This window comes from Phoxinus phoxinus, assembly GCF_949152265.1.
Source record: "Phoxinus phoxinus genome assembly, chromosome: 24".
NCBI classification, from domain to species: domain Eukaryota; kingdom Metazoa; phylum Chordata; class Actinopteri; order Cypriniformes; family Leuciscidae; genus Phoxinus; species Phoxinus phoxinus.
The window spans coordinates 2,624,110-2,650,141 of NC_136899.1; the positions used below are offsets into that span (position 1 = coordinate 2,624,110).

The following is a 26,032-nucleotide window of genomic DNA, read 5'->3' on the forward strand; positions in this document are numbered from 1 at the left end:
GCCACAGAGAGAACTGATCAATCCAAAATCCATCTTTGTTCCTGTTAATGAAATGTCTCTGAATGATTAAGATTATTTTCTTCATTTCTTCACGACTGTAGAACATAAAATCCGCCATGTCCGCAGAGAAGACGAAGGGATTCTGCCATGTCGTGGTGTCTTCGAACCAGCGCGACGGCATCTCTCACCTGGTCCAGTCCGCCGGGCTCGGAGGGATGAAACACAACTCTGTTCTGATGGCCTGGCCCGGGAACTGGAGACAGTCCAACGACCCTCAGTCCTGGAAGAGCTTCATAGGTCTGAGTCTTGTCCCCTAAACTGAGGACGAATACACATACAACTAGACTTGTAGGATTTCTTCCAACAACATGCAACTAAGATCTTAAGTCACCTTCAATTATAAAGTGCTTTTAACAATATAGATGTTTTCAAAGCAGCTTTAAAAGTAAAGTTGAGCCCCTTTCACGTAAAGATCCCGTAAAGACACGTGACATCGATGTGACATGTAATGTCTCAGCAGCGTCTTAAGTTTGCTTATGAGCTGCGATTTCTCTCCAGAAACCACGCTTGTGCATTTTTTTCTCCGATTCGATCGTAAACTAGCGCATTTCGTACCGTTTCACTAGCTGGCGAACGATCCCGGCTTCAGCGTCATCACTACGTCACGGCATTGATTTCGGCTTTTGTCCACGCGTTCTGGGACTGAATACGGCAATGTTACGGCTAGGTCCCCAACCTCGATCCCGGGTCGTGTTTGCGTCACACAGAAGGCGTTCTGGCAATTTCCCGGGATCAACGCGCTGTGTGAAAGGGGCTTTATTGTCCAGCTAAAGTTCGTTTTTGATTAATTCACTTCCATTGCAAAGATCATTAGTTATTAACTTATGGGCCGCCTACACGACACCGTTCTAACTGAAAACTTTTAATGCGTTCTGTCCGTTCATTTGCACGACAGCAGTGTTTGGTGCTCGAGAACGCAAACTGTGAAATAGTTTCCAAGGTGCAAGTTTTGAATATTTTTTTTAAATGTTATAATCTCCGTGTAAACTTAAAAAACGGGAATCTGTGAAAACGGTGACGGCGTGCACATGCATATTACATGTTTAGTCTATAGATATATATGAGCGTTTGAATATATATGTGCGTAGGCGCGTAGTCCATAAGCGTCGATTTGTGGGACGCGTACCCACCAGATTTCGTCATGAGTCATTTTGTACCCACCATCTTTTTAGGGTTGCTAGTAGGGCTGTAACGATACACCAAACCCACGATTCGGTTCGTATCACGATTTTTATTATTATTATTTTTTTTATCTCCATATTTTCGGTGTTGATGCGTGACCCGTTCATGTAACATGTAAGGCTGGCGCTGCCAATAAAGCACCTAAAAGCTGTCACAAAGAACCGGCAAAAGTCATCTGAATATGTCAAATATAGCAAGGAGACATTTTAATTGTTCATTAATAGCTAAACAAGTGTTTTCTGTGTCGGCTGCAGAGATGAAGTTGACTCGCGATCTTTGCAGTAGTGAATGCCCTGGAGAGAAATGCACATCTCATTACATGGTTTTCTTTCGTTTTGAATAGTTCTGTTTAAAAGTATGATTTCAAGCGTTCTGTAGATAATAGATATATTTCTCAGGTCTGTGAGGCATAGGCTGTGCTGAGTTTCGGTTCATTTATGAGACGAGCTCCAGTTCATGCGCCGGCGCCTCCGTGTCGTCGTGATATCTATTATCTGCTTTACTTATTATTGATTAAATCCAGGCAATTGGTTGATGAAACATTGATTAAAATTAAGATACAATCAATACAAAACGAAATTCACTTTAAAGAAAGGCTTTGTGCTTTCTGTTTGAGGTCTGTGAGAAAGTTTTAAAGCATCTTTTAGTGCCGCTTTCAGAGAACTTTTGAGAACTGTCACGTCCGTAACATCGTTTTTTCCTCATAAATGCAAACACGAAAAATAAAATCAATATTTTATGTTCTGTGGAGAGCATAGGAGAGCTTACATTAGTCAGCTACAGGACATCGTCTTTCAAAACATGATCATGCGCGAAAGAGAAAACATGAATGCATCATTGTACCCAGCACTTCTGAAAATGCACTTCCGAATGCGTCTCTGTCCCCAGCGCATCAAACCAAACTAACGCCCATGGCGTAGTCTTTCTCTACAAATTGACCTCACTAAATGATTGATTGAAAGATCATTAGTCATTAGTTAAGAGCCAGTTTGGTGTTTGTCTCCTCAGAGACGGTCCGAGAGACGACCGCCGCACATCTGGCTCTTCTGGTGGCCAAGAACGTGGACAGTTTCCCTCATCAGGAGCGTCTCAGTGAAGGAACCATCGACGTGTGGTGGATCGTGCATGACGGCGGCATGTTGATGCTTCTGCCCTTCTTGCTGCGCCAGCACAAGGTTCGGCGCTGAGCGAGCGGTGGATCAGAGCTGTGTGCTGTCTCTACACTGATATAAAGTCTCATGCGTCTGTGTCCGTGTCTCAGGTGTGGAGGAAGTGCAAGATGCGCATCTTCACCGTGGCTCAGTTAGATGATAACAGCATCCAGATGAAGAAGGACCTGCAGATGTTCCTCTATCATCTCCGTCTGAACGCTGAGGTGGAGGTGGTGGAGATGGTGAGCGGATGCGGAGGCAGTTTTATTGCCAACAGGATCTGGGTTTACGGCACAGTTGGACTGTCATTTATTGTGATCTGAACTGTGATTTGATAAACATGCTGCAATTTTTTTATATATTTTATATTGTATTATATTTAATTAATTAATTAATAGAATGTTTTAATTTGTGTTGTACTTTATTATAACTATTCCAAATATGTATTATTGCTACATACCGGTAATATTGAATTATCTTATTATTATAAATAGTTATCATTTATTCAATATATGAATACAATATTTTAGTTTGTGTTATTATTAAAATTATTTATTATTGTTCCATAATATGGAATTATCTTTATTATTATTATTTGAATAATTAATTAATAGTTATTTTATATTAAAATTGTGTTTACATTTTTTTCTTATATTATTATTTGCTACATAATATTGAATTATATTTTAATTTTGTTGTTATTATTACTATTGTTATTAATATTATTAATCTAACATTTTAATATAATGTTTTTTGTGTGTTATTTATGTATAATATAACTATTATAATTATGTATTATTGCTGCCTAATATTGAATTATCTTATTATTATTTTAACATGCTAAAATATTATTTACCTGTTCTAATATAAAATGTACTTTTAATTTTTTACATATTTATTATTAACATATTAATATTTTATTATTCAATAGTAATAATTATGTCATAATTTATTAACTTAAACAAAGCTTTAATTTTCACTGGAAGCCTTTTGAGTTTTGTGTGTGGGTGATCATGTTTTATTATCTTGATGTTGAGGCGTGTGTGTGTGTGTGTGTGTGTGTGTGTGTGTGTGTGTGTGTGTGTGTGTGTGTGTGTGTGTGTGTGTGTGTGTCTGTGTCTGTGTCTGTGTGTGTGTGTCTCCAGCATGACAGTGATATCTCCGCGTTCACCTACGAGAAGACTCTGGTGATGGAGCAGCGCTCTCAGATGCTGAAGCAGATGCAGCTCTCCAGGACTGAGCGCGAGCGAGAGGTGAGCTTTCTGCCGACAAGAGCATCGAATTTACGCTGATGATATTTGCCTTCAGTACCTTCAGTAATACTACATCAGTGGATCTAGCTATCAAGACTATCAAGAAATCTCATAATATTTACATATTTCACTCTAAAATCAAAAGAAAACATAAGATATTGTATAAAGAAAGCCATCTGTTTTTCTCGTGCTATATCCTGTAAACCAATGTCAGTAACTGTAATATAGAAATCCATTTATATATAAAATATATATCACAAAGTGAGATATTTCAAGCCTTTATTTGTTATAATTGTGATGATTATGGCTTACAGCTTTATGAAAACCTTTTCACAATATTCTAATTTTAAATTTGGGGTTTTCATAATCTGTATAATCATCACAATTATAACAAATAAAGGCTTGAAATATCTCACTTTGCATGTAATGAGTCTATATAATATATTAGTTTCACCTTTTAAGTTGAATTACTGAAATAAATGAACTTTTGCACCATATTATAATTTTTTGAATTTCACCCGTATATATTAATAATATAGTATTAAGGAAATAAATATAGAAAAGGAAATATATATATATATATATATATATATATATATATATATATATATATATATATATATATTAAATTAAGCACATTTGTAAGTATTTATCATGTTAGTATTTATTGTTAACTTAAATGTATAATACTACCGCAATGTATTTTTATTATAATTTATGCTAATTTCAATTGGACATGATGGACAGTTGTTAATGCATTACAGTAATAACAACTGTTGTGCTTAATTGTCATGAAAATAATGCAGAAATAGCCAAAATCTGGTTTCTTGTTTGTCATTTTGCGTTGACATTTCTTCACGAGATTCACGAAGCGCCTGAATTGCTGGTGAATAGCGTAGAAGGACTGCGGGTGCTGGCTACCGTTGTGTGACTTGTGGTCCCTCTTTCATTTGTGCTGCTCTCGGGGAAACACACGTCAGATTCAGAGCATCACGGACGAGTCGCGTAGCTCTATTCGGAGGAAGAACCACAGCGGAGCTCACGGCTCAGGCCTCAATAACCAGAACAGCCAACTAGATGAGGAGAAGCAAGAGGAGGTAGAGAACTCCAGCCCACCGTCCCGGAGTAAACACACACACCTGCAGAGCCAGACCAGCGCTCACGTGTTTGACACGCGTTCGTGTGTGCGTAGCATTAGCTTTAGCGTTGGCTCTGTAGCTGTAACCGTGTGCTCCTCCCTGCACAAACCTCTTCCCATCATGCATGTGTCCGTGTGACTTCATGCACGAGCATCTGTGAACGCCTGTGATCGTCTCTTTCCTTTCATTCCCTCGTGTTTCTCTGTATTTAGCGGAAACTGTGAATAAATATATATAAAGAATGAATAAAAACGGGTTCATATCGCATGTTAGCAGTCTGCATATTACAGACTAATGCAGTTGCATGTACACAAACTAAACATTAATCTGATATGCTTTTCTTTTGAATATAGATCTCATAATGTTCAGAGAAATTTATAGTAATTTATCATTGTAAACTTTTGTTTTGTTCACTTTAATGCATCTGAAAAACTTATTTTTTTTTATCCTGGAAACTTTTTTTTTTGGAGACAAAAAATGTAGTTTTATATTTTTATTTTTTAGTAGTAGTTAATATATTGGTTTATGCCACAGGCTCAGCTGATCCACGACAGAAACACAGCGTCTCACGCGGCGTTAAACGACAAGGCCGACGCGGCGCCGGAGCGAGTCCACATGACCTGGACCAAAGAGAAGTTCTTCAGCAACCGCAACCGAGAGCACAACGCAACCATGGCCGTGCGCGACCTCTTCAACATGAAACCGTAAGTTACCGGCTCGACCTGAACACACACACGCGCACAGCTCACACACTGATCGAGTTTGCTTCACTGTGACGTGTGCTTTAATACTTCTAATGTCCAGATGAACGTTTGACTGCGATGCATGAGCAAACAAAAGCCCAGAGGACTGTGTGTGTGTGTGTGTGTGTGTGTGTGTGTGTGTGTGTGTGTGTGTGTGTGTGTGTGTGTGTGTGTGTGTGTGTGTGTGTGTGTGTGTGTGTGTGCGTGCGCGTGTGTCGTCATGATCGCAGTGTGTCATCATGTGTGTGTGTCTCTGTCTCTTCATGGATTCATATCTGGAAGACAGATTATTGACATGTTTTTTCATTTTTATGTAATAGAGATATTTATATTCCTCATCCTCTCGAATGGTTACTAATGAATCTCACAAAAAACATCTCTAGATCATGATTCACAAATTCAAAAGATACAAGTGTTATTTAAAAAAAAAAAAAAAAGATAATTTTAGGACCATTAAGATTATTATTTTTTTGCATTGTGATATTATTGTCATAACATTTAATATGACCTTTTTATAATAGAATAAAAAAATTGTTTTACTTCTATTTATAATAAAAGTGCTCTTAAATAGTTGTATTATCATTATTATTATTACATGTATTTAATTATTTATTTGTATATTCATTACTTATTTAATTTTCTATTTTTTTTTATTCGTCATGACTTCGTCTATTTTGTATTATCTTTATTTTATCTATTTTTGATCATTTCCTATTTTTTTTTATTTCCCATCACTTTTTTGTTCTTTTAAATATTACCTCAAGGTTAAAGTCTATGCAGAACATCATTTTTGTCAAGATCCACATTTTCCTGTTATTTATTGGAGAATCATGATCTCAAACTACACACAGAAATGCAGTGTGTTATGAAGCTGCTGGTGTTGATCTGTGAGTGTGTGTGAAGCGTCTAAGCCTGTCTCTGTTCTGTCCTGTTTTCCTCTTTCTAGCGAATGGGAGAGTCTGTAAGTCACATTTCTCTGTACAGTAGCTGTGTCTGTCTTCATGTTTATGAGCTGTCCCGTCTCAAACCCTGCAGTTATTCCAGCATATACATGTGTGTGTGTGTGTGTGCGTGAGCTTCGGCATGTGTGTGTGCGTTTACATCCCAGCATTCCCTCTGTCCATCACGTGCAGAAGCTCATCTGTGCAGCATGACGGATCTCAACAAGAAACTTGTGCTTCATCTTCACCTGTTGTGCCTCAATCATCTCTTATTTACATTTAATATGTATTTATTAATAATCATAAAATAATAATAATAAAAACGCTTCATCTTTACCTGTTGGGCCTCAATCATCTCTTATTTACATTTAATATTTATTTATTAATAATCATAAAATAATAATAATAATAAAAATGCTTCATCTTCACCTGTTGGGCCTCAATCATCTCTTATTTACATTTAATATTTATTTATTAATAATCATAAAATAATAATAATAATAAAAATGCTTCATCTTCACCTGTTGGGCATCAATCATCTTTTATTTACATTTAATATGTATTTATTTATTATTAATAATAAAATATAAATAATGCGAATAATAATAATGCTTCATCTTCACCTGTTGGGCCTCAATCATCTTTTATTTACATTTAATATTTTTTTAATTAATAATAATAATAATAAAATAATAATAATAATGCAAGTAATAATTGTATTTATATACAGTAAAACTTTTTTTTATTTAGTGTTATTGTGGTATATTTATACTAAGTTAATCATTATTAATATTTGCATTATTAATATTTTTTATATACAGTAAAAAAATATTTGTTTATTTATTGTATATTCATTGTGGTATATTTGCTTCAGTTAATAGAGTGGCATCAGTATTATTCTTTGCTTCATATACAGTAAAATGCATGTATTTATTTAGCCGTTCATACTGGCACCAGGTGGCGCTGAGGAGCACAAGTTTTTTCAGCTCACAACTGTATTTGTGATGTCATAATTCATGCTTTATTAAAGGCATGTGCATATGCTGTGCATGTCAAATCTTGATATTGTGCACACTAACCTCAAATGGCCTTTATTATGTCACTAATATATAATATAAATGATGCTTGAATTACAGTGCATATGTATTTATCCTGCCATATTCAAGAGCTTTGCCAAGCTTGCACAGCACACATTACACAGCTGTTTGAAACATCGATCTCTGTTATTTAGCTTCATTATATGCAAATATTGTGATAACATTGACCAATTAGGATCAAATATCACTCTATGATAATAGAGAAATGTGCATTTGACTCCAGATGTCACTGTAATCAATGAGCTTTGCAAATACTGAGTAGTCAATACTAAATGTAGACTGAACGTGAATACATGCTGGCTATAGTTGTCCCTGTATTTGATGTTGGCATGAATATGAATCTGTATGATTGAGTCACATGGTCTGACTTGTGTGTTTTTGTCCCTCGTCACATGACTCTGTGAAACAGGAACCAGTCGAACGTGCGCTGCATGCACACAGCGGTCAAGCTGAATGAAGTGGTGGTCAACAAGTCTCAGGGTGCACATCTGGTGCTCCTCAACATGCCCGGCCCGCCGAGGAACCGCGGCGGCGATGAAAACTGTATCCTCATGCAACATACATCTGAAGACTCACTTTTAGAAAAGCATTGCAAAAATTTAATTAGAAACATTTTTGTTAAAGGAATAGTTCACCAAAAAATTGTCACTCGCAATGTGCTGGTCCCCATTAACTTCCATAGTATGAAAAAAATATTCAACAGAACAAAGAAAATGAGCGGTGAGTAAATATTGAATACAGAATTTTTATTTTTAGGTGAACTATCCCTTTAAATGAAATAATAATGATGTAATAAAATTCAATTAAATACTAAACGAAAATTTGAAATAAGCACTAAAATTACTGACTGGAAATAAGAACTAAAACTGAAATAAAAATACATTTAAAAGAATACAAATTACAAAAGCACAAAGCAAAATTACAAAAAAATGTTACTAAAATTAAAATGAAAAGCTAAATCCAAATATTAATAAATATTATAGTATATAAATTATTACTAAAATAACCTTGATTCAGAATTCTTTTTATTAATATTATTTCCTTTTATTTCGATGTTTTTATTTTTGCAATCATTTATTATATTTACTGTATATATAAGATTTAATCTAATATAATATTTTAATTTAATTAAAAAATATTGTATTTTGTGTATTAAAACATTTATTAATATAATTTCCTTTTATTTTGATGTTTTTATTTTTTCAATTATTTGTTATATCTACTGTGTGTGTGTGTGTATATATATATATATATATAAGATTTAAAGTTTTAATTAACTAAATGCAGTGATATTTTTAATGCAGATTATAGAAATAGTGATTTTATAGTTCTTTAAATTCTATGTGATTATGCCGACCACAAATGGCCTAAAACTAAAGAACTGTATTACTGTATCTACAGAAAGGGTTCTTAATTTGTATTTTATTATAACTCATATTGATAATTATTACCCGAAATGTAAGTATTTATTGAACATTACAGTTTTATGAAAACAATACGCCTCGTGAGACTCTACATTAGTGAGATATGGTCATTGGTCACCATGGAGTATAATCACTGTAGAGACGATTATTGCTTTATTTAAATCACTAAAGCATTATTACTCACAGACGTGTTCCCAGAAGCATTAGCATTGACGACACGTCCTTGTCCTTGACCGATGCGTCTCAGACATGGAGTTCATGGAGGTCATGATGGAGGGTCTCAACCGGGTCCTGCTGGTGCGCGGCGGCGGCCGAGAGGTCATCACCATATATTCATAAAGTGGAGGAAATCTGTTTATTATTTTCTTTCCCGGGCGTCATGAACACCTAGAGTTTTAATAGCAGCGTCACGTCCGGCTGCGCTTATCAGGAGACGAGACATTCGTGATCTCCCGAAGAAGAGACTCGACGTGAAGCACACGTGAAAGCGGAGAGACGATCATAACGACACTTTAATTTATGCGCAGTGACTGTTCCCTCGTTTCCTTTTATTCGTTCGTCCGATGCTAGTGTTACGTGTGTGTGTTGTGCGTCAGTGGTTCCTTTGCTTTGAGGTCCGTGTGAACGATGGCTTTAGTTTTGCAATGTTAGCGCACAAAAGTATGAGCGTTTGGTCATGCCTGTTTAATCTCGATTCATTCATAAAGTCCGTCTGCACGTCTCCGTCCTGAACCTGCGTTAGCTACGACTCATGATCGCTTGATACCCAAAAACACCATCAGGCTGGCTAATCGAACTCCGAGCGCTTGATCTCGATGTCTGAGTTTCACACACTGGCTAATGTTCTCGCGGTGGATAGCGAACGCTGGAGGTGTCAGGTGACGTCACTGACTTCATGATGACTTCATGTGCAATAACTTTTTTTATTTTTTAATCTAGGCATCAATGACCAAGGCTTCTGTATTATAACTGTTGAAGTGTTTGATGCGATCAGAAGGAGAATAGCCGTAGCGTCCGAGCGGCGCCGCTCGCGTCAGTGAGTCCCGAGCTGTGGTTCTGGCTCCGCATCGGCATGAATCTCTGAAATCGGGTTATTCGGGATGATTTCGGCTGTATTTGCACTTTTTACTTCGTTTTTTATTGTATGATAATAGCAAACCGGCACAGCTGACCCGTCCAGCACAACATTTGCTGATGATCATTTAGTTTTTTCTCTTAGCAATAAACATGTTTTCTCGTAAGCTGGAACTAAACGTAAAAGTGTCCAGTTAGCCTCCGCTACATCTACTGTATTCTCCTAGCATCCGGTGTGTGTTGTCTGCAGTCTGTTTGAGTGACACATGAGCTGGACACAGAGATATTGGCTCGACCAATGGAGTGACATTGGGGGCGGGGCTATTTGACCAATGGCAGATGAGAGGAGTATTTGACATTTGTCATTTTTTTATTTAGTTTTCTTCACCTTTACAAGGTTTATGAATTATTGTGTTTAGAATCATGGACAGTTTTACCGAGATTACAACGTTTTATTTGTCCTGTTCTTTTTTGTTTTTATACACCGTGTTCTTACCAGGCGTGATGCGCCTCATTGGTCCAGAATCACCAGCACATGTGTCCTGATTGGCTGTGATTTTGTTGATCTTGGTTCGGACACGGTCACATGATGTAACGTACACCACTGTTCGAAAGTTTGGGGTTAATACGGTAACACTTTACAATAAGGTTCATTAGTTAACTACACACTCTAAAAAAAATTAGTTTCAACCCAATTTTGGGTCAAATATGGAAAAACCCAAACGTTGGGTTAAAAATGTAATTTAAAAATTTAACCCAACGGCTGGGTTTGTCCATATTTGACCCAAAATTGGGTTGAAACAACCCAGCATTTTTTAGAGTCCATTAGTTAAAATTAACTAATAATGAACTGCACTTATAAAGCATTTATTAATCTTTGTTAATGTTAATTTAAACATTTACTAATACTTTATTAAAATCTTGTTAACATGAGTTAATGCACTAACATGAACAAACAATGAACAGCTTTATTTCTATTAACTAACATTAACAAATATTAATAAATACTGTAACAAATGCATTGCTGATTGTTAGTTCATGTTAGTTAACTAACGTTTAATAAATGAACCTTATTGTAAAGTGTTATCGTTAATACTTTTATTCAGCAAAGATGCATTAAATCAACAGTGACAGTAAAAACATTTGTAATGTTTTAATGTCAAAAGATTATATTTCAAATAAATGCTGTTGAAATGCTATTTAACTTTCCATTAAACGATCCTAAAAACTGTTTTAAAACTGTTATAATATTCATAAATGTTTCTCGAGCATCAAATCATCATATTATACTGATTTCTGAAGGATCATGTGACTCTGAAAACTGATGCTTTGATCACAGGAATAAATTACATGTTAAAATATGTTCTCATAGAAAACGGCTGTTTTACATTGTAATAATATTTCACTATTTTTACAGTATTTTTTATCAAATAAATGCAGCCTTGCTGAGCAGAAGAAACTTCTTTTGGGAAAAAAAGAAAAACAAATCTTCCCGACCCCGAACTTTGGGACGCTCGTGTCGAGTGTGTGTCCTCTTGATCTGATGATTCAGAGTTATGTGTGTGTGCCAAACATCTCTGATCAGAAACTGCATCAGTGAAACACTGTGTGCGGAAGTGTGTGTCCAGCGTGAGGATCTCAGTGTGTGTGTCCTCAGTCTCTCTCAAACCCTGCTTGTGTTGCCAGGACATCATTACTGTATTCTCCGCAGTGTGTGTGTGTGTGTGTGTTCTTGTAGATCACGTATCTTGTGTTATCTGAGGATGTAGTTTCTTCCCTTTAGGAGAAATCGTGAACTTTAGGACGGGATATTGTGTAAAGTTGCTTTTGAAACTGTTTATTTTATGATATTTGATGTGGTCATTTCTTTTACTCATTCAACACGCCATAGTTTGTAAACTGGAGGTTATTGAACTGGTTCATACAGATGTACAGTTACATATTTTCTTTTCTGTCCTGTCAGACACCAAAGATACACTAAGGTTTTCATGTCATCTAGAAATAACCTCGCTGAGAGATGTGTAAATCAACATGTAAAAACCAAAATAAAACAACAGCTGAAGAGCTGATGATGATGATGATGATTATTATTATGATGATTATGATTATTATTATTATGATGATGATGATGACGACTGTGGTTGAATCGCCCTCTAAAACAAAACTAATGTCTCATGTAGTTTGTTTAATCATAAACAGACCCACTCGAAAATGGATTTGCATATGATTTAAAATTTATTGTAATATTTTATATATTCCAAAACTCTGAGATCACTAGTGAAAATTCAGCTGTTTTGCATTTAATATCTTTTTCCATTACAAATGATATAATCAGCATTGCGCTTTGAGTGAAAAAAGAATTGAATAAAATTATATGTATATAGACTTATATATATATATATATATATATATATACATATGTATAAACATTTTATATATAATTTTATTAATTTTTATTAAAAAATATATAATTAATATCTAAAAAGTACATGTATATAAATTATGTATATAGAATATTTTTTATATATAAATTATATATACTGTGTGAACATGTATATGAATAAATATATTATTTATATTATTTTTTAATATACTGTAGTTTACATCACAGCATTGTTTAAAACTTTATTTCCATGTTTACATTTGATTTTGAAAAGTGCAGATTCTCAGTGTGGTCTCAAACTTTACAGTTCAACACATTTTACAACATATTTTTTACATGTTTAAATCCATGTTATTCTCCAAAATCGGAAAATCTGGATGAAAATCCTCCATGTCTTCTACCTCAGTGTGTGTGATGGGTTCACTCGCAACAGTGCTGGACCGGGTCGTGTGTGTGTGTGTGTGTGTTCTCTCTGTGTGTTTTCTCCGTGAAGCTGATCTCAGGTCAGGTCTGTTTGCTGAAGGTTATAAGCTGATCTGAGATCTGTGGAACTGTGCGAGCCGCTGATCTGAGGCCGTGGACCGTCACACACTCTGGTAGGACGTTACTCGTGAGTGTGTGTGTGAAGGATCTCCCTTTAAGTGAAAGTCGTGCCTCCGACATGCTAAACCTCTTCTAAAACATTTTTTGGTAACACTTTACAATAAGGTTAACTAACGTGAACGTACAATGAGCAATACATGTGTTACTGTATTTGTTAATGTTAGTTAATAACAATCCAGCTGTTCATTGCTCATGTTAGTTCACAGTGCATTAACTAATGTTAACACGATTTTAATAAATTATTAGTAAATGTTGAAATTAACAAAGATTAAAAAATGCCTGTAAGTGCAGTTCATTGTTGGTTCATGTTAATTAATGTAGTTAACTAACTAATGAACCTTATTGTAAAGTGTTACCCTATTTTTTAATTATTTTATATGAATATACATGAAGTTTGAGTATGAGCTTATAATTGAAAGACTTCATCACAGGATCATTAATGATCTAATAAAGGCAAAACTGTGATTTATTTGAACAAAACCAGCAACATTTGTGAAGTGAAGAGGTCAAAATAATGAGTGTGGCAGAAATAAAAGTGTGTGTGTGTGTGTGTGTGTGTGGCACAGGCCTTCATCACTGGAACACAGCAGGTGCACACACACACACACTCATTTAAATACAAGCAAACACAAAATTCAAATAACCAAGAGTCAGATGGCACAGCATCCACCGATCACGTAACACAACATTAAAACAGGGATTTAAAATGTGCAAAACAAAATTGTGAGTTACAGCTCTTAAAATATACAGTTTTCAAATATGTGAAGGCTGTAATAATGAGAATATGGTGCAAAAGTTCATTTATTTCAGTAATTCAACTTAAAAGATGAAATTAATATAATATATAGACTCATTACATGCAAAGTGAGATATTTCAAGCCTTTATTTGTTATAATTCTGATGATTATGGAAAAGGTAAAAAACCTTTTCACAATATTCTAATTTTGAATTTGGATGAAAATTTTTAAAATTTTGAATTTTCATATCTGTAAGCCATAATAATCAAAATTATAACAAATAAAGGCTTGAAATATCTCACTTTGCATGTAATGAGTCTATATATTATATTAATTTCATCTTTTAAGTTGAATTACTGAAATAAATAAACTTTTGCACCATATTCTAATTTTTCCAGTTTCACCTGTATGAGAATATATGATAAAGTGGTTTGCGTGTGTCAAACACCAGGTGGCGCTGTGAAACTCTGCCTGATGAACCGATGTGTGTGTGGCTAGTGTCGTGATTCAGTAAATAAACAGTTGTTCTCTATTCTTCATTGACCTTTGCTGGACCGAGGTCAAGAACCATCAGCCGAATCAATATTTGGTTTCTGGACACATGAATAATAAATGATGTGAAATATTCTCTCACTCACAAACACACATCTTATTATTGGAGAATAGTTGTTTAATTCTAACAGGATTAATTCCAAATTATGATTCTATTAGAATTCTTGATTACACTTTATTTTAAGGTGTCCTTGTTACAGTGTAATTATACATTTAAGTGTAATAATTAACTATATGGTTATGGTTATGATTTTGGGGTGGTGTATGTATCATGTATCAAGCTCAATTTATAGTTTTAATAAAGACACTGTTACCGAATTATTTTATTGTAATCTTTTTCTAAAGGAAATCTCCACCTTAATTCACACTGCAATTCAGCAATATTCAGAATTATGAGTCGAAATATAAAAAATAATAGTAACACTTTACAATAAGGTTCATAGTTAACATAATGTATTTACTAACAACGCGCAATACATTTATTACAGTGTTTTATTAATCTGCTAATGTTAGTTAATAAATATCAGCTCTTCACCGTGTTATGTTAACAAATACAACCTTTGATTTTAATAATGTATTAGTAAATGCTGAAATTAATATTAACTAAGATTAATAAATGCTATGTAGAAGTATTGTTTCTTCTTAGTTCATGTTAATTAATGTTAACTAATAAACTTTATTGTAAAGTGTTAAAAAATAATATTAACCAAGAGTTGCTGTTATTCTATATCATACTATAATTATCATATTCCTCTCCCAGATTGTGTGTGTGTGTGTGTGTGTGTGTGTGTGTGTGTGTGTGTGTGTGTGTGTGTGTGTGTGTGTGTGTGTGTGTGTGTGTGTGTGTGTGTCACATACGTCACATGATCACACAACACACAGTCAGATCAGAAACACGAGCGTCTGATTAAATCATTATCACAGACACACTTACACTGGAAACACTCAGAAGAGTCTAACACTGCATAATATACACTTATTATTTTAAATAATGCAACAATTTTCAGTCACAGTAAAACATTCACCTAATATTTTAGTTTGAACTCTTGTGATGAGGTGATCAGAAAGGTCGTAGGTCAAAGTAAACTGTCACTGTCAATCATCATCATCCTCCATTCTGCCATAAGCAAGTTTATGAACATGCAGAGACACAGTTATTGACTCACTGTACTTTCCATCTGAATATTGACTCATAATCAGACCCAATCTGAACATCACGATGACGGGGAGGTGTCAACTTCCTTCGGAAACAATGATGCAGTGATGATTGCAATGGTGCAATGTTTAGAGTGATATTTTATTCTTAAGCAGTGACATATTAAATATCTTAATATGACACACAGTTTAACCCTTCTCTCCCCTTATTGTCTTCTGCGTCATCTATTAAATGTTTTTTAAACTAACAGTGATTCATTTGTGATCTTCTCACTGGGTTATTGTGTTTCCGTTCACTGCAGTCACTGTCTCCCGCTGTGATCAAACGAGCGTATGCATAATCACACAGCCAGGCTTTGCTTATGAATATTAAGCATTTAAAGGGATAGTTCACCCAAAAAAAAAAAAAAAAAAAAATTCTAACATAATTTACTCACCCTCATGTTGTTCCAATGCTGTATGAGTTTCTTTCTTCTGTTGAACACAAAATAAGATGTTTTAAAGGATATTTTTTAAATCAAATCGTTGACGGCACCCATTTATTTCAATAGTATAGGGATAAAAATACTGGAACATCAACTGTCTGGTTACCAACATTCTTCAAAATATCTTCTTTTGTGTTCAACAGAAGAAAGAAACTCATACAGGTTAAGAACAACATGAGGGTGCATAAATTATAACAACATTTACATTTTTGGGTGAACTGACCCTTTAAGTGTGCTGAATGTTGCTTGGTAACCCTCTCAGCGTCCTATTACGCAACATAATTAATATTCATAAACCACGCCTTCACCGCCGTAGGATTCGCCAGCTAACCCAGCGCCCACCTGCGTGCTAGCCAATCAGAACGTCCTCTTTATCGAACGTCACGCTGCGTAATTAATATTCACGCTCCACGCCTTCGCCATAGTAGGATCGGTGTAGTCTCTCCGGCGGTGGAGGGGTTAACGGGGAGTTAACGCGCCCGCAGTGGAGCAGATGATCGCAATATTGATAGCGAGAGGTGCGGAGACGCTACAACGCTTCTCGGAGACGCATTCTACCAAATATTATTTGGATTTCATTTGCATCTACGGGATCGTGACGCGGCAGTGATGCGTACGCGTGTTTTTGGATGAGACAGAGTGGACGCGACGCGCCGCGCAGATATCGAAGCGGATACAAATCCATTTGTGAATATAATATTATATCATCATCACGCATATTCGGACTAGGGAGCGTTTACAAATGCGCAGACGCGGGTCTCAGTGTGCGGGAGGAGGAGGATGATGATTTTGAGGAAGATGAATCCATCTCACCTTTTTCATTTGAATGAATAGTTATTGATTAGTCTAGTTTACAGTAGATTTATACAGGGAGGAGGAACCCGAAGGCGCAATGGTCACAGTTGATGGATGCACTCTGCTCAGGCTCGAACCTGCACCCGCCGGGTCTCCCGCCTCAGGTGTGTGAGCATCACTCGCTCGTCCGTCATGTTGCCCGGGGTGGGTGTGTTCGGCACCAGTCTGACGGCCCGGGTCATCATCCCTCTGCTGAAGAACGAGGGCTTCTCGGTGAAGGCGTTGTGGGGTCGCACGCCGGAGGAGGCGGAGGAGCTCGCGCGCGACATGGACGTGCCCTTCTACACCAACCGGATCGATGACGTGCTTCTGCATCCGGATGTGGATCTGGTGTGCATTAACCTTCCTCCACCACTCACGAGACAGATCGCCGTCAAGACACTGGGTGAGGGACACTCGGATGATGGAAGTTTGTTTTGTGTAAAAAAAAAAAAAAAATCTAAATTATATCTTACAATTCAGAGAGTTTTTCTGGGCTTCAAGCTTACAAGCTTGAAATTCTGAGGGAGGGGGGGGGGGGGGGGGAGTTAAGAGTTTTGTAATAACTTGCAATTGCGATTTTAACGCGTAGGAGTGAGATGTAAACTCAGATTTCTGTGAAGAATTGCAATTATGAGAAACATGTCAAAACTGTGAGATGTGCACTTAGAATTCCGAGAAATGTAAAAGATTTCTGAGAAACATTTCAAAACTGCAAGTTCTGTCAGGACCAGCATTGTCAAATACGATTGGCATTTGCATTCAGTTAGGATTGGCGGTATATGGTTCTGTTCTGGGCAAGAACTGCAGCCTATGGATAAGAGCAGGGAGAGCAGCAATAACCCCCCCTAGGGTAAACAGAACAGAACCAACATAAATGTATTGCAGATATCATTAATTCAAGATATTAAAGTACTACAACATAATTCGAGAATTTATTCTGATTCAAGGGGAATCAGAATGCCAAATCCTGACTGAGACGGGTGGAGCTGGGGAGGGAGGAGGGTAACACGCTCCTGAGAAACGTGATCGCTGCTGATAATACTGAGGAGCTTATATATGTGTACGGTGATAGGCGTCGTATTCCTATAGGTAGATGTGGATCAGCTGAGAGTCACTGATGCGAGCTTGACTAGCGTGACCTGCCAGAACTATGTATGTAAACTTAAAGAATTAACTTAAAACGTAAAAGGTACGTAAAAGAATTCTGAAAAACGTAAAAATTACGCAATGTAAACTCAGAATTATGAAAAACATCCAAAAATTGCTAGATGTAAACTTAGAATTCAGAGAAACGTCCAAAAATTAAGTGATGTAAACTCAGAATTATGAAAAACGCCCAAATTACGAGATGTAAACTCAGAACACAGAGAAACGTCAAAATTGCGTCAAACATAAAAAATTACGCGATGTAAACTCAGAACACAGAGAAACGTCAAAATTGTGTCAAACATAAAAAATTATGCGATGTGAACTCAGAATTCAGAGAAACGTCCAAAAATTACGCGATGTAAACTCAGAATTCAAAGAAACGTCTAAAAATTACGCGATGTAAACTCAGAATTCAGAGAAACGTCTAAAAATTACGCGATGTAAACTCAGAATTCAGAGAAACGTCTAAAAATTACGCGATGTAAACTCAGAATTCAGAGAAACGTCCAAAAATTACGCGATGTAAACTCAGAATTCAGAGAAACGTCCAAAAATTACGCGATGTAAACTCAGAATTCAGAGAAACGTCCAAAAATTACACGATGTAAACTCAGAATTCAGAGAAACGTCCAAAAATTACACGATGTAAACTCAGAATTCAGAGAAACGTCCAAAAATTACACGATGTAAACTCAGAATTCAGAGAAACGTCCAAAAATTACGCGATGTAAACTCAGAACACAGAGAAACGTCAAAATTGTGTCAAACATAAAAAATTACGCGATGTAAACTCAGAACACAGAGAAACGTCAAAATTGTGTCAAACATAAAAAATTATGCGATGTAAACTCAGAATTCAGAGAAACGTCTAAAAATTACGCGATGTAAACTCAGAATTCAGAGAAACGTCTAAAAATTACGCGATGTAAACTCAGAATTCAGAGAAACGTCTAAAAATTACGCGATGTAAACTCAGAATTCAGAGAAACGTCCAAAAATTACGCAATGTAAACTCAGAATTCAGAGAAACGTCCAAAAATGACGCAATGTAAACTCAGAATTCAGAGAAACGTCCAAAAATTACACGATGTAAACTCAGAATACAGAGAAACGTCCAAAAATTACGCGATGTAAACTCAGAATTCAGAGAAACGTCCAAAAATTACGCGATGTAAACTCAGAATTCAGAGAAACGTTCAAAAATGACGCGATGTAAACTCAGAATTCAGAGAAACGTCCAAAAATTACGCGATGTAAACTCAGAATTCAGAGAAACGTCCAAAAATGACGCGATGTAAACTCAGAATTCAGAGAAACGTCCAAAAATTACGCGATGTAAACTCAGAATTCAGAGAAACGTCCAAAAATTACGCGATGTAAACTCAGAATTCAGAGAAACGTCCAAAAATTATGCGATGTAAACTCAGAATTCAGAGAAACGTCCAAAAATGACATAATGTAAACTCAGAATTCAGAGAAACGTCCAAAAATTACGCGATGTAAACTCAGAATTCAGAGAAACGTCCAAAAATTACGCGATGTAAACTCAGAATTCAGAGAAACGTCCAAAAATTTCGCGATGTAAACTCAGAATTCAGAGAAACGTCCAAAAAATTACACGATGTAAACTCAGAATTCAGAGAAACGTCCAAAAATTTGACGATGTAAACTCAGAATTCAGAGAAACGTCCAAAAATGCGAGATAAATATGCAATTATGTAAAAAAAGTCTGAATTGTGAGATAAAAGTTGCAGTAATCTTTTCATTCTGTGGCGGAAACTCGCCTCCCTTTAGATGTCGTAGATGTGTTGGTGATGTTTTACTGTAATCTTCAAAGCTTGTGAAACACCATCTAATGCGCTTCATGTGGAGGAATTGCTCAATGTTCCTCTGGTGGTTCTCATGAAGGAGAGCGCGTGTCAGATCATGTTTCTGTCAGCTTAGGTGTGGCTTTAATATATGACTACTTCTGAAAACAGAAAACTGACTTGCATCACCAACCATTGCATCACAGTGATGTTTTCTGGTCAGTAAAGCTCGAGAAACAGTGTGTGTGCAGCCGACTGAAGGACATCTTTATATCCTAAAGCATCTTTATAGACTGAACCATCGCTTTATTACAAAGTCTGATACTCACATTCAGTGTAAGAAGACCGTAAGCAAGTTTGTTTTCATGGGTTCATCATTTTATGGACTCTTGCAAATGGACCTTTACAAAAATCTCTAAAACAGCAGAGACATTAAACTGAAAAAATGAGACTATGGTGCAAAAGTTCATTTATTTCAGTAATTCAACTTAAAAGGTGAAACTAATATATTATATAGACTCATTACATGCAAAGTGAGATATTTCAAGCCTTTATTTGTTATTATTTTGATGATTATGGCTTACAGATATGAAAATATTCACAATATTCTAATTTTGAATTTGGGGTTTTCATAAGCTGTAAGCCATAATCATCACAATTATGACAAATAAATGTTTGAAATATCTCACTTTGCATGTAATGAGTCTATATAATATATTAGTTTCACCTTTTAAGTTGAATTACTGAAATAAATGAACTTTTGCACCATATTAGTAGCAAATTTCTGTGAATATAAAGACTGAGAAGAGTTATCTCTATATGAACTCATCAAATGATCTGAGCTGCTCCACATTCATTTATTTGGATATCTCTCTCTATACACGTCCTGTACGACGACAAGTGACTCGGTTGTGTTGTATTCTCCACGAGGAACATCCGAGACTGTAGATTTGAGGATCTGAGCAGGAATATTGTCCTCTGAGGAAGTGATTCCTGTGTTGTTCATGACTGAGATCCTCCAGAGGTCACCGCGAGTGTTTCGTATCTCCAGAGCTCCTCAGCCGTGTGTGTGTTTAGCGGCAGTAGTTTAGTCAGAGACGGGCAGACTGACGTTTGCAGGTGTCCGATAACAGTCCGAAATAACCTGAGGAATTATTCATCTCTGAGGACCATGACCCCAAAATAACCTCAGACGGGAGCCAGCAACAGACTGGGTTATTATCTGTGCTCATGTTGAAATCCCGATATTTAGCACTACATCGCATTAAATCAGTGTTATAACCCCTTATATTGGCATAGCCCACAGCCATTACATATTTAAAACAGTAACTAAACCTAAACTAATCTTGACAAATATCATTTGAAAGCTTACAATCTCTAATTTACATATTTGGTGACAGAGGAGCCGTAATTTATCAATGTGCAACAAGAATATTTTCATATGTTCAGACCTTTATTTTGAAATAGTGATCATGAAAGAATGGTAGAAACCTCAGTTTGTTTTCATGCCAAGAGTTCAGAAGATAGCATCCATTCAATTCTTTTAGAAAAAAAGCTCTGAAAATGTTTTAAATATAAAGAAAATGTATAGCTTCAGCATTAGTGATGTGCAGCGAGCTATAATGCACATACGGGATATTTCTGTGTTTCTTAGAGGTTGAATTCATTTCAAAATCTGAAAAACTTCCAACACTACTTCTGAATAGGATGTCTACTTCATAAATTGTATGAAAATTGTAAAAATAATGGTTCAGACTCAAACCACATATGGAGAGGGAGGCGCTCTTATATGGGCAGTAATGTCCACTAGTGGAGAAGTGTGGTACTGCACACAAACTAAATCTCACTGAACGCTGATTTTCTGAGTATGGGGAGGCTGCAGACCTGGAGCCGGTAGATATAGGACCCAAACAGTTTTACGCCCCTGGCAGTTTTACGCCCCTGTTGTTCCTGATGCGTCCAGTAGGGGGAGACTGTACAGCGACACGAATTGAGGGATGTTTTAATCTTTTTTTTAATTAATTTATTAATTTATTTATTTTGTATTGCAAATGAAAGGATACAGACATTAACAGTGAGAAGAGGAAAAAAAGAAGAAGAAAAAAACAAGGCGGGTATACGGACATCAGAAGCGATTGAATTAGGCTACACAAATCAATACAATATTACATTTTGTCAATAAAAAATGAAAGGTTCTTTACAACAGACTCAAGGATATTATTTGTTTTAGAAACCTTTGAGTTTAAAGGTTTTGACATTGGATGGTTCTGTCTTTATGCAGATGAAACTTGCCCAGAATTTACCAAAAAGTTCAGGACGATCTGGCTTAAATTTATCTTACCACGTATGTAGGACACTGTTTTGTAGCTGTATGACGACCAATAGAGAATAGTACAGCAGATATTAAATCGAGGATCCATATGATTACACGGTACTGTATGTCTAATGGTCTAAATATGGTTAATATCTAAATGAAACTTTATATAAATTCACAACAACATATTTCACTTAGTCTCCATATAAAAACATGCGGTGAGTAGGCCTATAACTGCAGTAGGTCATATCATTACTTGTCATAACACGTAGTTGATCCAACTATGTGTATTTTTAATTTTTCAATTCACAAAAACAAAAGTCTTCTGTAGGCTGAGTGAAGAGAGTGAACCCCGACTGAATATCTGCATCTATTTTTCTATTTTAATCCGTGCAGATCTACACTGTAGTGTTTATATTTAAATGAACAAAAAACACAAAATTGTCAAGTCTATGGACGGGTTATTAATGTGTTAGCGTCGATTTAATGATGTTATTTCGCAGTATATCCCCCTACTGGACGCATCAGGAACAACAGGGGCGTAAAACTGCCAGGGGCGTAAAACTGTTTGGGTCCTATATCTACCGGCTCCAGGTCTGCAGCCTCCCCATATAGGATTTTCTGAGATATCAACCTAACATTTGAAACACAACTTGTTCAGAATTTGGGCTTTTATTTTTTTTGCATTTTTAGAGTCCACCAGGTTTTGAAAATATATATTTAATATAAAATATGAATAATAAACAATTTAACGTTGTGCATTTTCATAAACTCAAACTTCTATAACTTTTTTTCTGTTTAACTTTCTTAATTTATTTCACTTCTACAAAAATCTGCCAAATCTCTTCTTTTAAAACAAGACCAATCTTACATCTATATTCCAAAGCATTCTTGAATTACAACCATTTAAGTTCAAAATGTGCATTTTCATGTCTATTAAAAAAAAGGGGGGTGCGCTTAAGGGGTTAAGTAGATTACAGTGACCTTGAGTGTTGTGTGTGTTTGCTAGTTGGCTTAAATAAACGAGTAAATGAGAGAAATACCGTTTCTGTTTCCTCTTACCAACAGCAGTGTTGTCATTCTTGGCAGGTCATGTGACCTCGGCTGTTCCTCACGTCAGGTTAGTCACATCACATCATGGAAACTTTACACTAGCTGTGATTTACCATGATAAGAAACTCATAATATGAAGATTGTTTATCTATAGCGGATCATAAAATCACGTCACACGCTGATATTGAGCATGTTTAGCGTCAGCTTCTCGTAGACGAGGTGTTTCTGGCCTGCTGTGTTGTGGGACTCAGAGTTTACCGTGGTCAAGTTGTGAAATGTGTCAATAAAGGAGGTAAAAGAGCATTGTGGGTATTCAGCTCTGAGTAAACGTGTGCTTTAGGGCAAATATTTGAGTTGTGCTTGTGTCCATGTGTTCTGCTAATCCATTTAAGAAGATGATTGATTTTCTCCTATTTATCTCTTTATAAGATAATGTTAAAGCAACGACAGATGATCTACTGGCACACACACATTAGCTTTGTTACAAAACCTGCCTAGTGTTGGGGAAATGCATTACAAGTAACTCGAGTTACGTAATCGGAGTACTTTTTCAAGTAACTAGTAAAGTAACGCATTACTTTTAATATTTACAACAAAATATCTGAGTTACTTTTTCAAATAAGTCACGCAAGTTACTTTGTTTTCCCATTTATTGACTGACTCCCATTTATTGAGACGAATCAAAGTGCAGAGGCGTGTGTGTGTGTGTGTGTGTGTGTGTGTGTGTGTGTGTGTGTGTGTGTGTGTGTGTGTGTGTGTGTGTGTGTGTGTGTGTGTGTGTGTGTGTGAACTTGATGGTTATTATAGTTCTAGACTAAATGTGAGCTCTTACTCATCTCACTTGCACACAAAAATATTAAATATTCCTCAAAATGAAGAAAATCAGTGAAATTCAGAATACTATGCAAACCTCCAATAACTAAATATGTTCAATAAAACATACATAATTATGCATTTAATCTCACTTTATTGACCGATCTACTTGCTTCTGACCTTCGATGATGCAGTTTAATAAGCAGAAATGACTATAGATGGATAGAAAGGTTTGCTTTCCTCTACTGTACACATGTCCTTCAGCCGGAGGATTATAATTTCACTTTTGGTGTGAACGGGTCTTTACATTTGCCCAAAAATATAACTTTTGTGTTATAAAAAAACAAGCCCAGCCCAGGTGGGACAAAAAGTAACGCAAAAGTAACGTAACGCATTACTTTTCTAAAAATGTAACTAAGTAATGCAATTAGTTACTTTTTAAGGGAATAACACAATATTGTAATGCATTACTTTTAAAAGTAACTTTCCCCAACACTAAAGGCAACACTGTAGGCACTCTCCAGGTTGTTCTGCTGGGATAATGGAAGTCTTCCTCGTTTCTTCCTCTCTCGATGACCAGAAGCTTTAACAGAAGCTGCACTGAGCGGGTATTTCTAATGCTGAAAGTATTTTGAAACCTCACTTCCTCTTTCGAAGGTGTGTGTGTGTGTGTGTGTGTGTGTGTGTGTGTGTGTGTGTGTGTGTGTGTGTGTGTGTGTGTGTGTGTGTGTGTGTGTGTGTGTGTGTGTGTGTGTGTGTGTGTGTGTGTGTGTGTGTGTGTGTGTGTGTGTGTGTGTGTGTGTGTGTGGACGAGGATCATGAGTGTGTGCTGGAGATCAGATGGAGTGAGATTGGACGTATCGTGACAGAAATGCTTGTAAAGTCGCTCAGCAACAGCTTGAGATGCGTGTGATGCTCGTGGTCACATGACAGCGGCGCTGGCGGTCCTGCATCGAGCGTTGGAGAGCTGAGGGGGATTCTGGGAAGTTATGGCGTTTTCTCCTAGTCATCTTAGGCCTGCACAATCTGGGGGGAAATCTAATTGTGATTGCAATTTAAAATGCAATTATTTGTATTACTGTTATAAAAAAAATATATAAAAAATATATATATATTTATAGTAAATATTATAATTGTAATATTTCTTATTTTGTATAATATATTTATTTAGTGAAAATAATAATAATGATTATTTTTATTATTATATTTGCAAATAATATTAATATAAATAATAGTATTATTATTGCACAATTTTGCCAAACGTTTTGTGATTATGTATCAACTTGATTATTATTATAATAGTCAAATTTATATATAATATTGGAATTTTGGGCCAAATTGTGCAATAATAATAATACTTATTATTATTAATAATATAATTTTCACTAAATAAAAATATTATACAAAATATTAAATATTAATGTTTACAATACATTTTTTAAAAGTATTTAAGAAAAGATGTTTTGTAAGTCATTTTGTGCATTTACAGTACAGTATGTTTTCCTGTATTTTTCATGCATTTCAACTCCTAAGTTTGCTCTGTATTCATATTTGTAATTTATGAAAACATTTATTATTATTATCCATGTTTCATGTTGGCATTTTATCAGAACTTGTGCACACGTATACGCCATCTTTAGTCTGAAGAAAAGAAGTCGATGAGTGACAGTGACCTCAGTTCGTCCTCCATTTTGGCTGTTGAATAATGTGGCAGTGCTGTGCTCAATCAGGTCCTCTTCTCCTCTGCAGTTCACGAATTATGAAAGCGTGATTGGCCACTCGACTCCAGTGGAATACATTAGCATTTCTCTCAGCGTCACCGTCTGTCCTGATGCTCACATGATTCCCTTCAGGCCTTTATTATTGCTTTCTGAGGGAATATTATTAATAATCTGACATGAAAATGAGGCTGTGAGGGAAAGACATGCGGTTTCTTTAATATGTTGTAATGTTGTATATTTTGATCAGAAATGCATCTTTCCATTAAAAATCCTAAAAGTTTGAAAATGAAACATGACATTGGATAACTTTTGAACACATTCTGCACGTTATAAACACTCAGAACCACTAAACGCAGCA

The 26,032-nt window shown here is 35.9% G+C and overlaps 2 protein-coding genes across 10 annotated transcripts in view; both read left to right on the forward strand.

The window, feature by feature from the left end:
• Positions 1-11,526, forward strand: part of slc12a7b (solute carrier family 12 member 7b) — a 90,912-nt gene extending 79,386 nt beyond the window's left edge. For 3 of the 9 annotated variants that reach the window (XM_079602212.1, XM_079602214.1, XM_079602218.1), the window contains exons 18-26: positions 102-297; positions 2,251-2,417; positions 2,504-2,635; positions 3,539-3,646; positions 4,627-4,743; positions 5,320-5,489; positions 6,475-6,489; positions 7,976-8,109; positions 9,238-11,526. In XM_079602212.1, the coding sequence (XP_079458338.1) occupies positions 102-297; positions 2,251-2,417; positions 2,504-2,635; positions 3,539-3,646; positions 4,627-4,743; positions 5,320-5,489; positions 6,475-6,489; positions 7,976-8,109; positions 9,238-9,329 (1,131 nt within the window). In that variant the 3' untranslated portion in view covers positions 9,330-11,526. The remainder of the gene's footprint in view (positions 1-101; positions 298-2,250; positions 2,418-2,503; positions 2,636-3,538; positions 3,647-4,626; positions 4,744-5,319; positions 5,490-6,474; positions 6,490-7,975; positions 8,110-9,237) is intronic. The other 6 variants (XM_079602213.1, XM_079602215.1, XM_079602219.1 and 3 more) reach the window with 3 other exon arrangements.
• Positions 11,527-16,307: 4,781 nt separating this feature from the next.
• The window catches only part of gfod1 (glucose-fructose oxidoreductase domain containing 1), a 29,668-nt gene continuing 19,943 nt past the window's right edge, over positions 16,308-26,032 (forward strand). Inside the window, exon 1 of the mRNA XM_079602041.1 lies at positions 16,308-17,219. Within this exon, the coding sequence (XP_079458167.1) occupies positions 16,889-17,219 (331 nt within the window). The 5' untranslated portion in view covers positions 16,308-16,888. The remainder of the gene's footprint in view (positions 17,220-26,032) is intronic.